This window comes from Polypterus senegalus, chromosome 3 (genome assembly GCF_016835505.1).
Source record: "Polypterus senegalus isolate Bchr_013 chromosome 3, ASM1683550v1, whole genome shotgun sequence".
In the NCBI taxonomy this organism is placed as follows: Eukaryota; Metazoa; Chordata; class Cladistia; order Polypteriformes; family Polypteridae; genus Polypterus; species Polypterus senegalus.
In genome coordinates this window covers 235,994,514-236,009,876 of record NC_053156.1, presented here as the reverse complement: position 1 = coordinate 236,009,876, position 15,363 = coordinate 235,994,514, and the positions used below count along the sequence as shown (strand labels likewise).

The following is a 15,363-nucleotide window of genomic DNA, read 5'->3' as shown; positions in this document are numbered from 1 at the left end:
CAGAGGCAGCCTTTCCATGGTGCAGTGTATCCTTCCATGAATAGGCTGTTTCAGCAGGATGGCAACTTCCCTGCTACTTTCTGTACCTCAATGAATTCGGGCTATTCGGAGGAAAATATGGGACCAGCACATTTTTTATGCCGACCATGCTGTGTTTCACAGGGCTTAGATATACAGACTATATATTTTATAACCTGCAGTCTTAATATTTACAGCAGGATACACACTTTTAACAATATGGGTGTTTCTTTTAGCCTTATGTAACAGCCAGGGTGGAACAGCCATCAGCAGAACAATATCTGATAGCTTGTAGAACGGATCTTTTTCATTGCCCCATTAATTGCATGTGGTCTTCTGTGACTTTCAGATTTTCAGATTATCTAAAAAGCACTCCTTTTATGCTCCTGGCTGAATCCTACTCACCTGCACCATCGGACGTTAAACCTAACCTCAACCAAAGAGTTCAAATGACTCCTGTGGTAAAGGAGTGTCATTAATTTGGTGTAGTATTTTCTGAAAATTGCTTTATAGTTTGCAGACACAGAACACCTAGCAATGGAAGTGATCTTATTTCAAAAGGGGGAAAAAACAATGCAAAAAAGCAAATGATATATAAACAAATTGTTCTCAAAATGATTAACGATCTTTTTAGGGTCCCAGGGGCTATTTCCCAGTAATCTGCTGGCTTGATAATGAAAATGTGCCTCAGCAAAACTTTGGAGCTGTGTTACAAAAATATTGTTGCTATGCTTTTCTGTTAGATTTTAAAAGGCTGCTGAAGTATTTATTATGCCCTCTTAAAAACTGTATAAAAGTAATGTAATGTTTACACACTAAAAGAAAGTAAAGCTGTAAGACTGGTTTAGACATTTTTTTATACCGAAAACAAATATATAAATCATTGTGTCATGTGAATGCCAGAGTTACGGCTGGAAACTCTGTTGTCATTGTTGCTCACGAACACCTGCTTCTTGTTCTGTCATCTGAAGCAGAGGTTTCTCCATTTTCTCCTTTATAAAAATATTGAACTGTGCATTGAACAGGCACTCAGTCTTTATAAAAGATGCAGTGCGTTGTATGGCAAACATCAAAAGACAATGACTGTAACTACAAATCAATGCAAGACTTATACATAACAGCTGATACAGATAGAAGAGCAAAAATCCCTAAACAGGACAAGGATCAAAAGTCAGTGTTAAGATTGAACCCTCACAGATTACAAACATCATCAAAACACAGGAGGGAAAAGCTGGATCTTCACGTCTTGTTTTGAACATTAGATATGATGGCAGTTTCTGGGGCCGGGACAGCAGGTGATATCATAAAACTAAGTAGACTTTATCATACAGCGTGCAGTTAAATGAAATATGCATCAAATCAATAGGATTTTTGAATCAGTGCAGTCATAAAATTGTATTCAACTGAAAACAAGCTGCACCCATGCCTCAAGAAACCTTGCTCCAGGCCTCATGGGAGAACTTACGTGAAGAGTGTGCTGTTACGCCTGGTTAAGTGCTGTATATCTGTGGAAAGCATTGCTTTTGCAGAATTCAGGTATCAAGTATTGACAAAAACACATATTTTCAGTTAGAAACAAGACATATCCCTACACATTTAGGCATTCCTAGCCTGAAAATATTATCTGAGGTATATTTTAGAGAATGCAGGACTACAACACAACTTGTTAAAAAGGTACAAGAAACTAAGCCGTTTACTTAATCAAAGGTTCAAGGGCAGCCAGCAAGAATCCCAGAAATTTCACATCTAAGACAGGAACCCAATACTTGCTCAGTTTAGAAGGTTAGTTCAGAGAGAACAATCAACCTACGTGGGAGGATGCATGAGGATCACTGAGGCACTCAGAGAACAATTTGTGCAGAAATTAGGAGAATACGTAAACCCCACCTAAACAGACCCAGGACTCTGCGGGTGTGAAGCAACAACACCATTCACTGTATCACAATGATACCTTTTCAACATATACAAATGCATATATATTAGCAAATAATGAAATATACAAAAAGTCTTACAAAACACTTTGTAAACATGGATGAAGAAACAAATGAAAGATTCAATCTGATTTTATCTTTTACTTTCCTTTCAAAAGTCTTTAACTTGAATTCCACATTTTACAAATGCTAAAAATAAAAGAGAAAGCAAAAGCCTTGATTGGAGAGGGGAAAATGAACAAAGTATTTCCAAGCAGGAAATAAACCGAAAATATGGCTCAAACCTGGCAGAGATGTAAAGCTTCTCTTATAAATAACCAAGTGTGATATAACAAACAAAAAAAAATACTAATAATCCTGCAAATGCATCCTTTTGTTACTGCCTACGAAAGAGAAACAGCAAGGGAACTGATACAGCTGACAGCCACAAAAGTTATGCGCTGCTTTAATCCCTCTAGAGGCCCCGCCGCTATCAGAACCGATGACTGCCTTTGGTTTTTTTTTTATTTTGAAGGCAATTTTTTGCAACAATGGAATGTGCAACGACATCAGCTTTGCTAGAAGAAAGCAAGCCGTTACTCTTTTTAACTAATGGGCTTTTTCACTAGCTCTAGCTAAATACGAACGGGTGAGGAGCTGTATGAAAGGTTTCTTACATTGTACACTGTATGTTGCTGAAATAATTTTCACCAAAATAATAGTTTAATATTAAAACACAGATAAATGTACATCCTTCTGTTCATCTCCTGCTGTTTCCATTTAGGGGGGAATGTAACATATCTTGGCACTAAAGGGCACCTCATCTGGGAAGAATGTCCTACTGTTTCAGGTGGCACACACAAATACCTGGCCACACCAGGGCAGTTAACAGATGCCAATTGACTAGAATGCAAGTCTTTGGACTGAAGGAAAAAACCCAAGGGAACATGGGAAGGATATGCAAACTCCACACAATGTTGAACCCAGTGCATTGCAAATCATTTAAAATGTCAGGAAGTAATATTTCTCAATGTTGTGTTTTTACATTCATAGGAGCCTCAAAACAAAGAACTATTTCAAGTGACAGAAGAACATTGTAGTCCACCCAGCTACTTTCATTGTCCCCTGGCATTTTTTGAAAGCAGTCAGGTAAATGACCTGGCAGTTTGTTCCTGCTTCTTAAGTATGTTTTGGTAAGTAAGTGTTTGCTTGTTTCCCTCTTGACTGCATTTCCTCCTTCTGAAAGTGAATGCCTTCCTGAGCATCACTGCTGATTGTTTTAAATACCAATGCCATAATCTGCAAGATAAACATGCCACTGAAGAGATAACTGCTGTTTCAGACTGTCCCTCAGTCTTTACAACTAGCAACAAAAGAGAGTGTCTGGTTGATTGTAGTGACTAGTTTGTTCCGTCATAAATGAAGGAAATGTTTAGAGCTTTCAGTTTTAGACATGGAGACATATTGTATAAATGTGTAGTATTTGGAATGTAAAACATAGCCTAGGGATTTTACCTACTATAATGTATAATTTCTCTCCTCATTTCAGTTCCATATCACACCCAAATTTAAAACTTATTATGCAACTGTTTACTTTTCTCCTAATCTATATTATAAAAATACATGTCCCTGATTGCCTCACTGACTGGCTGACAAGAACCTTTGTGGATATCTGCAGACAACTTGATGAAAAACAGATTTTCACTAATGGATCAATCTCATAGCCCTGAAGCTCAGAAAATCCAACCCCATCAAAAAGTTAATTTAATGGCGATTTATCCAAGAACATCGCAATGATGATCTGCATTTGATAATTGGAAAGGGAGATCTTGGGAGTCAGTCGACAGTAGTTGAAGAACAGCACAGATGATTGCATGTCCAACCTTATACTCCATGTCCTCCGTGTATCCTTTTTTCACTATTATTTCTGTTTCATATAAAAAAATATATGCAGGAGGATAATTCTTTACACTCCATAAGTAAGGAGGAATAGTTTGATATATCATTGGGAGAGTGAATTTATATGCTTTGCTTGACTTGGAACTCCCATGGCTCATATGCAGGCAAAAAGCTGTGACTGTGCACAGTGCGAAAGAAAATTGAATGCTGCCCAGAATTACTGTGTGAAAGAGCTACTTTAATTCTGTATACTCCAAAATACATCAGCAGGAGCATGCATCTGAAGTGTCTGCTGTAAATGTGCCATTTGTTGTTTGAAGAATTAAGTCCGTTGTACCGAAAATTTACCAAAATCTTTTTTTCAAAGAGCCAGAGATTTTTTAAGAAAATAAGCCTGTGCAAAACTAAGTTTCATAGTTTCTGTATTTACTTGTGGGAAATGCACATCTTAAATTGTTTGTTAACTCATGCACGGACCATTTCTTTGATACCAAAATGTCAACCCTCCTTCCTACATTTACTGTAGACAATTTAATTCACAGTGGTGTCTTTTTTTGTTACTTTCTATATGTAAAGGATGCACCCTGGGGTTAGTTATACAGTACATGGACTTTTTAAACCTCTTCTGACATTTCTTCTAAATCCCTGCTCTCAATTAGTTATAAGTGATACATTTGTGATATTATATTACGCATAATTTGTGAATTCACAAATTAAAACATTGTACTTGCTAGAGCCTGCCCTCTCAGTTTCGAGAAGTGAAAGTGACAATTTTAAATTAAAGCCGTATTTCATGTTGTGTTTGGAGGAATATTGTGGACAAAATTAAAGAAATAAATAAGCAACAAAAAACTTCTGTGATACATTTATTTATTTACCCATGCCCTTTTTCCTTACTTATTGTCACATTACTTGTAGTGCTTTTATTTCCATATTTATTTATTTATTTATTTATTTATATATATTTTTTTTATTTTGTATTTTGTTTTATTTTTATATATTTTATTTTGTCTGAAATATTCCTCCATACATAAGTAATATAAAAAAAATCAAAAATGAATTATTAGTATAAAATTGTCCCATCACATTGTTCCAAACTTGTAAAAATAGAAAAGATAAAAAAGAAAAGATATGAACGCCATTCACTCTTAACTTCTTTCTGGTTGTTAAATAATTAGATGTGCATTTTTTTTATTTTGTTTTATCATCTAGTAGCATAATAAAATCTTAACATTTTTAAAAATTCTACATTTCTGTCTTCTGTATTCTATTATTTAAACTAATTACATTTCCATTGTTCCTGAAGAAATAAGAATCATTGCCATCTCTTTATATCCTGTATTGGTCTCTATAAGCTCACATGTGTCACTTGCCTCTGCACAATGAATTTGCTGAAAGTTTATAATTATAACTTTAGGTTATTAGTACATCATTAGTATTCTATACATTTCTCTATCTTGACAACTGTGTTTATCCATTCCACAAGAAAAACTAAATGACTTTCTCAATGGAAGCTTTATTTACTTCTTGTATAGCCTTTCATATAAGTTCTCAAATTATGCACAATATAATATTACAAATGAATCACTTATAACTAATTGAGAGGATTTAGAAGATAATTTAGAAGATTCATCAGGTGGAAACGTCCATGTATAACCAATTGCAGGGTGCATTCTTTTCAGGAGGAAGTAACAAAAAAGGAGTCCACAATGAATTACATTGTCTACAATGAACGTAGGAAGACAGTTCTTTGAGGGCTGACATTTTGGTGTCAAAGAGATAGTCCTGAAATGAGCCAGCAAACAATTTAAGATATGCATTTTACACAAGTAAATAAAAAAACATCTAAACTTAGTCATTATACACTGGCATATATTCTTGAAGAAAATATCTGGTTCATTGAAATAAAAATATATTAGAAAAGTGATGTTTTAAGCTGTTCATTCTAGCTACAGTTAATTTCTACATTTGAATGACGTTAAATGGGGAAGCATTCGTTTGTTTCCAAAGACTAGTAAAACATCTGGGGATAGCTGATTTCAGCATTAAAAGCAAGGACACCGTGTTTCTTCCCAGTTCTAAGAAGGATCTACCTTTTGCAGAAGACATCCAAATAATCACTTGTATGTTCCAGACAAATTACAACAGAAACACGTAAAATAACAACTAAGCCTGTTAGTTTAACAAGTGGAAAAAACTCACACTGTGGCAGCAACAATACACAACTAAAAGAGGCAAAATAAATTATTTACCTGTAGTAAACAAGTAAGAGTCCTGGTAAGATTTTGTTGAATTTGACACCCAATCTGGAACTCGCAAATGGCTGGAATGATGTGAAATTTGGAGCACCAGTGAACAAAATACAAGAAACCCAATTCTTGTTACAGAGGTTCACTGATACTCTCAGAACACTATAAAATAATACTCTTGTTTGTTTTTTTGTTGCTGTATTCTAAAGTCAAAATATTTCAGCAAAACAGTATTTGATGAACTGTATACATCAATAATAAGGAATGTGTTTTATTGGATGTTGAATGATGAGTAATTTATGCCACTGTTAAGGAGAGAATATTTATATGTGTTCATTTTATTTTTTGTCAAAGCAATATAGACATGTTGCAGGTACAGCACTTTGACATCTTTTTCTTTCTTTAAGTAGGTCAGAAGGGCTCCTTAAAGCTGTACAGTAAATTAGAGGAGCACTGCCACATGGAGTACAAACCTAAGGGAATTCCATTCTGACAGAATTTTCATTACAGTATAATATTAAAGAAAACACTTTATTGCAGATTCAGTAGCTTTCTTCCATCCAAGGCTTTTCTACCATGACCTGCATTTCACTGTGTAATTTATTTGTTGAGGGAATCGCTGGTTTGGAAATTCAACATTCAGATAAAATACTGACCCGTCTTGAGATGTTCACTTAAAAAAGCTCTACCCCATTCTGCTCTGTATGGCCACTCATATCTCCCAATGCCTCTTAGAGAAGATGCAACATACATGCACGATGGAATAAGAAGAAGGAACTCTTCTATACCTGGCAAAGAAGGAGGCTGCAGCTGAGGTCCCGCTAGATGGAACACTGGACACGTAGGTATTCTGGGATCCTGCAAAGCTGTATAAGGATGGCCTGTCTGCATTGTAGCGATTCAGAACAGCTTCAGTCAAACCCTCTCTGCAACTCTCGGTCATAAGCTGAGAAATCTGGAAGAAAACACGACAAACAAGTGAGAAACAGTTTTGAAAGGATAATGCAGATTACTAAGTGAAGTTCATAAGAGGATGACTAACGTATTTTATTATATTTGTTATTATTGAACTGTTTTTTGTTCTTTCTTTGATTAATTCAATTACTTTACCTCACTTTATCCCTGTAGGGTGTTGTTCACTGAAATCAAGTTCACACTGGTAACTCAGATTTTTAAATATATTAAAAGCACAGATAAGTACATACCCATTTAACATTTATTACATAAACACATATATCTAGGCAACTGATTAATGAAGATTAAGGCAATATTTTTGTTTTTTATGTATTTGAAGATACACTAATATAATTTTCAGCTGCTAAAAAAATATGGCCAGTCAATAATGGAGGACAAGAAAAGTCCTCCCAATTAACAGTCCCTGTCAAAAGGCAAAGCCACAATAATCCAGACCAACTCTCCCATCTTTGTAATTTGAATTTCTTATATCATAAAGATTAATGACCATTTTGGCAACGCTATTTTTTTCTAGTTTTTCCTGAAGTGTCTCCAAATTTATTTTGTAAATCTTATTTTTAATATGAATTCAATAGACTGCATAACAACTGTTGGAAGGAGATTAAATATAGAAACAGAACATAAACATTTAAATTTAAATAAGCAGAGCATTGTGGTTCAAGGCAGAGGTTACCAGATTTTTGTATGTCCAACTGACAGCTGCTATAAAGACATACATGGAGTTGTAGGGACAAAGTGAGACAAAGTGTATCTAAAATAGATTTACTGATGTATTAATAGTGATTTTTCTTAATAATTCTTCTTAAAAACAGCTCTATAAGTAACTAAAACAGATACATTTTTGAGAGATTTTCAATAATCATAATGTGGAAAGTGTTATCATTTCTGCATCTCAACTTGAACATTTAATTGTGTTGTATCTGAAGTACAAATCTGTTTCACATATTCATAACGTCTGTCAGGTTTCTGCATACAGTATAAAGATGCTGTTCGGTCTATTGGTATTCATGAAATGCCCTTGTGATCTGTACATATGTTGTTTTTATATGTGCATGTAAATTCCAGCCACAGAATGATACTCCCACGGTGTTTTGCATTTTTGATACTAGCACATACTTTATTCCTGACTAAAAAACAGGTGTTCCAGCTGGAAGTGGAATGGATAATCCACACACTTCTTACATTTTCCACACTTATTAATGTTAATATTAAAATAATAATGTTTATGTTCAGTCTAGAAACTCATGTATAATGAAACAGGCTCATGAATAAAAAAAATAAACACTTCTTTTTTTTAATGATCACTTAACCTCACTAAAACAACCTCGCTTAAAAAAAAGAACAAATCAAAGAAAATGTGGAAGAGTGCTTTGTTTTGGTGTAACGTTGCACTGAGTAATTAAGTATTACAACTACATCAATAAATCATAGCTACTTAAATCTTCTTGACACAGGCGCAGCAACTGACATTTCACTGTTTGGAACCCCTCCAAGTAAACTGTTTGCCTGTATTATGTACTCAATATCAGCTTTCATTTTTAAATGATTAAACCTTAAACAAGCGACCACATTCACATTACCAGTCTTTTTTTTTTTTATACTGAAATATGTATCAAGATGGTGTAGTGGGACAGCGGTTATTGCTGCAACTTAACAATTTCAATTGTTTGAATCTCAGCCTCATTAAAACTTTTAAGAAAGAAAGAAAGAAAGATTATGTGTATCCCTGATCTGAAAGCACACTTTAATCAAAAGCATGTCAAATGCGCTTTTTTAAGTAACATAATGCATATTTTCAAAATTCCCAAAAGCATTGACAAAGTCAATTCTACAGATTTCTTAAAGATGAACACTGAACTATAAACTCAAGGACACATTGTGAAGACTAATGCAATAAATATTGAAAAGAAAATGCACTTCTTTACAAAAAGAAGCAACAAATAACTGAATATGTAATCTTAATTTCAAAATGTATGATGCCTACAGACTCCTGTTCAAGAATCCCAGGAAATTACAATGAACGGCAGGTAGCACAATGAGGGGTGCAAGACATGCAGTTGTATTGAGACTCAAGCTCAGCTGGGCCTACATTGGCCACTGACTCATCAACCTGCAAACCCCCTACTCAGCAAAGGTACTCTCGAGCTATAATGGAAATAAAAAGCATGTCCATCCAGGACAGACAACAGGAAAATCCTATTCACATAATAAATTATATGAATTTTGGACAAATTAAGCTGTCATGAAGTTGAAGTGCAGTCCGTACTGACCAATGTCTAAGTGAGATATTTGCACAAAATGACAATTATTTTCTCCCATTTGTCCTAAAATGTATACAAACATAGCCTGAATGTTCAGAGAAAAGAAGAGAAAGTCTTACAATATCTTACAATATTTGTTCTTATGGTTGGCTGGTCAGCAACCTTATGATCTGTAAGTAGAGACAATCCCTAAATCTAATGTCTATCTTGTTTTCCTTTCTAAGTTGGATCGTGTTGGATATGTCAGGAATAGAAGGCAGCACTTTGCCACAGTACTACATGATCTTGGGCCAAGAAAGCCTACCAGAATGTAATGCAGCTAGTGAAGATGGACTGTAGAAGTTCCAAGCTGTCCTCAGACATCCAAGGAAGTAAAGGCGCTGATGAGCCTTTATCAAAAGCTGAAATGTGTTGTGTGCCTTCAGTTAAGGGGTGATAGTCACTTCAAGACATTTAAAGCTGCTCAGTATTTCATCAACATCCCTCCCAAAGTAGATGGAAGTGTAGCCTGCCTGGTTTTGTTGCCATTGAGAATCAGATTGTTATGCTGGCTCCATTGAGTGAGCATGTAAACCTCTTCCCTGCAAGCTGTCTCATCGTTGTTCGTGATCAGGCCTGTGATGGTTGTGTCATCAGCAAATTTAATAATGGAGCAGTGCCTGGTCACATAATCATAGGTGATCAAATAGTACAGATGGGGGCTCAGCACACTGCCCTGTTAGATACCAGCTCGCATACTTATTAGTACCCAAATAGTATGTTTTAAGTTTTGGAAAAGTAATTAAAATTACGATGGTAGTACCTGTTCTAGTATCTATGTTAGGTCTTTACTAAATATGAAGTATGCCTCACTTTCATACACCCATGTTTAAGGCTACATCAGTTGAAAGTGGACAATGCAGGACAATGACAAATGGTTCTCTGTTGCACATGCATGAATTTAAATAACCAGGGTAAGCTTGCAAGAGTTAAAAAAGTTTTAAATTAATTCCTTTTAGCCTTAGGCAGAGGCAAAAAACAGAGTACACCTTTGACGTAATCCAATACAATTACAAAATGCATTATTTAAAACTACTAAGGTAAGAAACACAAGGGAAAATACAGTAAAATTCTATAGACCATCCGATTACACAAGGCTTGTAACTGAACACTGTTTTAAAGACATATAACACACTGGACGTTATGCTATACACTTGTGTTTGAACAAGAGCAATATTTTACATTTAGCCAAAGTGTAAGGTTGCAATAAAGAATGTAAATACTTGCATACAGTTGTGGAAATTGGCAAATAAGTGAACCCTCATTCTTCCTATAGCACTTGGAGGTGATGAAGATGGCCAGCCACTTGCTACAGTTATGTTTTAGTTTGCTTTACTTGGCAAACTGGAAGAAAATAAGCTGATTGATTTTTTTGTTTTGCATGACTGGATCTAATGTTATGTTTTTAAATTATAACCAAGGTACAGGCTGAAAGCTTGATGCTGATGATGGCATAAATTTTCTCCAGAAAAATATCATTCCTTAATGATGCATGCCTGCCAAACTTTAAAGTGAAATGGAAAACATTTCCAGCAAATTATTGAACTATAAGTTTAATCAGATACTTGACTTGACTGTTTACTGTTATGGTGGTAGTGCCCTGTACGAACTGCTCGATGCTCTATCAACTCTGCATATGTACCTTTTGTTGTCCTGCTGACATCACTGTACCTGACTGATAGGAAAACACATTGCACAGCTCCTTGTAACATGCGATCTTCAAGTACACGGAGTTCTGTTATTACATGCCAGCTGTACCTGCCATATACAGCAGCAGCAGAGTGAGTAAAACCTATTAAATGAATTCTGTGCAAACCTGCATTACCAGATAATTACATTATCTCTCAGACCAAACCTGTCAAAGAAATCGAAATAATGAGCTTGGGAAAAACTAAAGCAGCCAATCATGGCAAAGTAGGGTGCTCCTGTCTCTTGTAAATGCAACACACATTTTGCAAGAAGTAATAATAAAAGTAACTGAAATGTCATGGTGTACCTTTTCAAAATAAAAAATGGATAAGCAAAACCCTAATATATTATGCAATAAGAATGGACATCATATTTAAACCCTATTTTTTCCAGTGCAGTTGATTTTTATAAAGATAAAGTAGCCAAGGTTCAAGATTATCCAGCAATCTAAATATCTAAGCCAGGGTAAACAGTACATTATCTCATAATCAAGAAACTGTAAGAAAATGTAATGTAGTATTGAATATTTCCTATTTCCGGACAATATTTTCAATTTCTCCTCCTCCATGCCTTTTTGATGCTCAGCTATGTCAGCTTCACTTGCTGTATTTAGATAGATAGATAGATAGATAGATAGATAGATAGATAGATAGATAGATATGCATTGTATATGCCTTTTGCATTGTCTGTTACTATATATATATATATATATACAGGGTAACACAGAAAAACGTGAACCTTAGAAAATCCAATAAAAATAGAAGAAATCCAACAAAAAAATTTTATTGACAGCAATTGAACCACTACAACTTGCCTTTTAAGAGACAGTAATTCAAATTATCAATGTCTGAAAATTATGTCCTGTAGATGGCGTCCTCCTGTGAGTATGTATTCTTCCAATCTGCTGTTGAGGTTCCCCATTGATTGCTGCAACATCTCAGCTTTCGTCTTGAATTCTTTGATTCAGTTCATTCAGTGTCCTTGGCCGAGTCGTGTTGACCCGACTCTTAAGGTAGCCTCACAAGAAAAAATCACAAAAGGACAAATCTGGTGATCTTGAGGGCCAGGTAATGTCACCGAATCTTGAGATGACACGGTTACCGAACAATTCTCGCACAGCTGCCATTGATTGCCTTGCAATTGATTACTAAATTACTAAATGGCGAGATTCTTTACAGCTCAAGGTCCCTGTTCCACAGTTCTGCCAACTGTACATGGCTGCCACTACGCATTTCAAAAGTTCCCGTTTTTCTGTGTCACCCTGTATATACTACTGTATACAGTATATATATCATGTGCGCACACACAGGGGGTAGCTTAAGGGCTCTGATGATTGTAATTCTCCTCTGCTCTAATGGTTGGGGCTGTACTGTAATACCTTTTCTCTTCTGTCGTCTGAAGTCCAGAAGATTGATGGCTATAACTTCACTGATGTCATTTTTAGTGTCCGTCCACCTGGCCCTGCCTTTTCCTATCAAAAAGAATTAATACCGGAACATCTGCTATCTTGAGGCAGTTCAATTGGGAACTTACATCTGAAAAGTCGTTTCCACAGTTACTGTGTTTTTTTTTTTTTAATTATTATTTATTTTGGAATTTCCACATCAGGTCTTCATCCTCTATCGAGGTTTTTAAATCTCTGCTTAAGTGTTGCTTTCTTCCACATTTCACTGTGTATAATGGGTTTGTGGTGGATGGTTTATTTATATTTATATATTTATACTGTTACTATTTGTGGGATTTACCATGTATGTCACAATATATTATTCGTGTTTTAAGGTATTAAGTACTGTAATACAGATGTACATACATTATACATATGCATTAGGCAGCAGCATTGACCTCTGTGCAGCCTTATCACCCTTCTCATTAAACTTTTTTTCTCTTTTCATCTAGGTTCAATTAAATCTATTTTCCTATTGGTCAAATGTACAAATCTATTACATCTACTAAAAATAAATATTGACTCATTTCATCTCACTTATTTTTTTTAATTGAGAAAATGCATTTCAAGTATCTCAGCAATCTGTAAAATAAAATTCAAAATACTCATTTATGATATTTACTGAACTATAAACACATCAGGATATTGCAAAATTTTAGCTCTGGGTGAGCCTTTGTGATGTAATCTCTTATGTTTGTAACATGTTTGTCAACTAATAATTGAGCATAGAATGTTTTATAATTTAGATATTATTTGAATATATACAAATTATCTGCATATAAATTAATGGGGGTACATACTGTATATCTGCATTGTCATAAATGTATACATGCATAAATAACTAAGTATTCAGTTTCCTCAACAGGTTATTAAATTTTCATACTCAAGAGAAACATGTTAAAAGTTATTCAGTTCTCTAGTCTACTGAGTTGTTTGCCTCATCCTCTACTCCCAAACTAAGCTTGTTAACTGTTCATAAAGCTCCATCAGCTTTTAACATTAAACCAAGCCTGAAGCCCACCTCTTCCATCTTGCATTTTGGAATTGTCCTTCCTGCATTCCCATTTTTCAGCGTGCCATGTCTCCTGTAATTTTTATTGTGCTCATTTACTTTTAAGAATTTTACTATCTGGTAATCTTGCCAGCTTTGTAAATGCCCTTTGAAGATGTACTGTACAGTGTTACTGAAGCTATATAAAATAAAAACTAATTGAGACTGACAGAAAGCATATATTTCATGTTCTAGCCTCAGAATACTCACATTACCTCTGGCACTATGCATATTTTATGTTACCAATAAAAAGGATAGTAATGTGAGCATGCTAATAAATATTGTTTTAAGGGAGGAGTTGAAACAATCACCTCTATCTAATAAATATCTGTTACTTCTTGTTACCAAACCTGTGAGATGTAGAGGCTCTTATGTTATCATTTCCACTTGGCTAAGACTTTTATTCTTACCAAAAAATGACATCCAAAAACAAAACAACATAAAAAAATAAACGTCTTCATTTTTTAACTGATAAAGCTGCTTACAGCAAGGGGCTCTTAAACACTTCCTGCGGTAAGTTCTTCACGTGTCCGACTGACACATGTTAGAAAAATGTGGGTTTAGGGAAGAAATGAATAATGCAAAAAAGAAGTTGCTGTGCTGATGAAGAAATAGGGGAAAAAGGCTGAAATTCAAGAGTAGATTATGAGAACTGAAAGAAGGGGAGAATTGCTCAAGATATTTCTTGAAGCAAAAGAGAAAAACAGGAAAAAATGTAGAAAGACTCAGCGATATCAAAGGAAACATCTCATCTCATCAAATTTACAAACCCACTTGAGCCAATTTACTTGTGGGGTGGGGGCAAAGATTGAGAAAGTTATGAATCAAATTTAATACCACAGTATTAATTTAATACTACCACAGTGCATTACTGTATATAAAGAGAAGAGAAATAGCGAATACAAGTTGAAAAGTTTAGTAGATGGTATAAAAGCTAAATGAAATTGAAAAGAATGAAAAAATAAATGTGTGAGACAAAGACATGGCAGTGAAACATGTGAAAAAGGAAAAGCACCAGGATGTGAAGATTTTACCTTTAATGGTTTTTTAAAAAATTGGGAGATAATGAAGACAGATGAACTGGAGGGATTTCAAGAGTCACTTGAGTAAAGGGAAACTGTAACACCAATGAGAACAGAAATAATAACATTAACTCCAAAGACTCATGCGAATGACAAGATAACCTTACTAGGCCAGGTACAAGTGTAATACATCAGGATTACAGATGAAAAGGCATCTAAAACTTATATCTTTTAGAAGAAACAATAAACTCCAAGCAAAACAGAAGACGTATGTACCACAATTCATTACTCCTAGGTAGAAAAGAAATGGATATAAAGACATAAAGAGTATGCTAAAATTTAATGTAAAGATTAAACTTATCTCAGTTTAGAGTGACGTAAGACAAGTAATCAACCTATCATCCAACATTTTATATTTTTTATATTGAAACATTATCGAATAAAGAAATGGCATAATATTGAAAGAATAGCAACACCATGTAGCAATAATCAGATGGTAAAACTGTCAGTACAATAATCAGAAGAACGGAGAGAATAATGACACAGTGATTAACCTTTTTGAAGCATAAGGATCAAATCTGAATTTGTGTAAGTGTGAGTGCGTACTGCTGGGCAATTTGAAGTAATAACCAAAAAATGGAATGCACAGTAGGGGAAACAACTTGCAAACATTTTAAGGATTCTGTACAGAAACAGTACACAGATAAGAAAAATTGACAGACAGTGGAAAAGAATATATAGCGAAAAATAGCATTTTAGAAATGATGGACAAAAATGAAAATTTTGACAGAGATGATATTGGTTCA

The 15,363-nt window shown here is 34.8% G+C and overlaps 1 protein-coding gene across 1 annotated transcript in view; it reads right to left on the bottom strand.

Annotated features, from left to right (window-relative positions):
* kif26ba (kinesin family member 26Ba) overlaps positions 1–15,363 on the bottom strand; it is a 367,132-nt gene that overhangs the window by 159,059 nt on the left and 192,710 nt on the right. Inside the window, exon 4 of the mRNA XM_039748799.1 lies at positions 6,865–7,031. Within this exon, the coding sequence (XP_039604733.1) occupies positions 6,865–7,031 (167 nt within the window). The remainder of the gene's footprint in view (positions 1–6,864; positions 7,032–15,363) is intronic.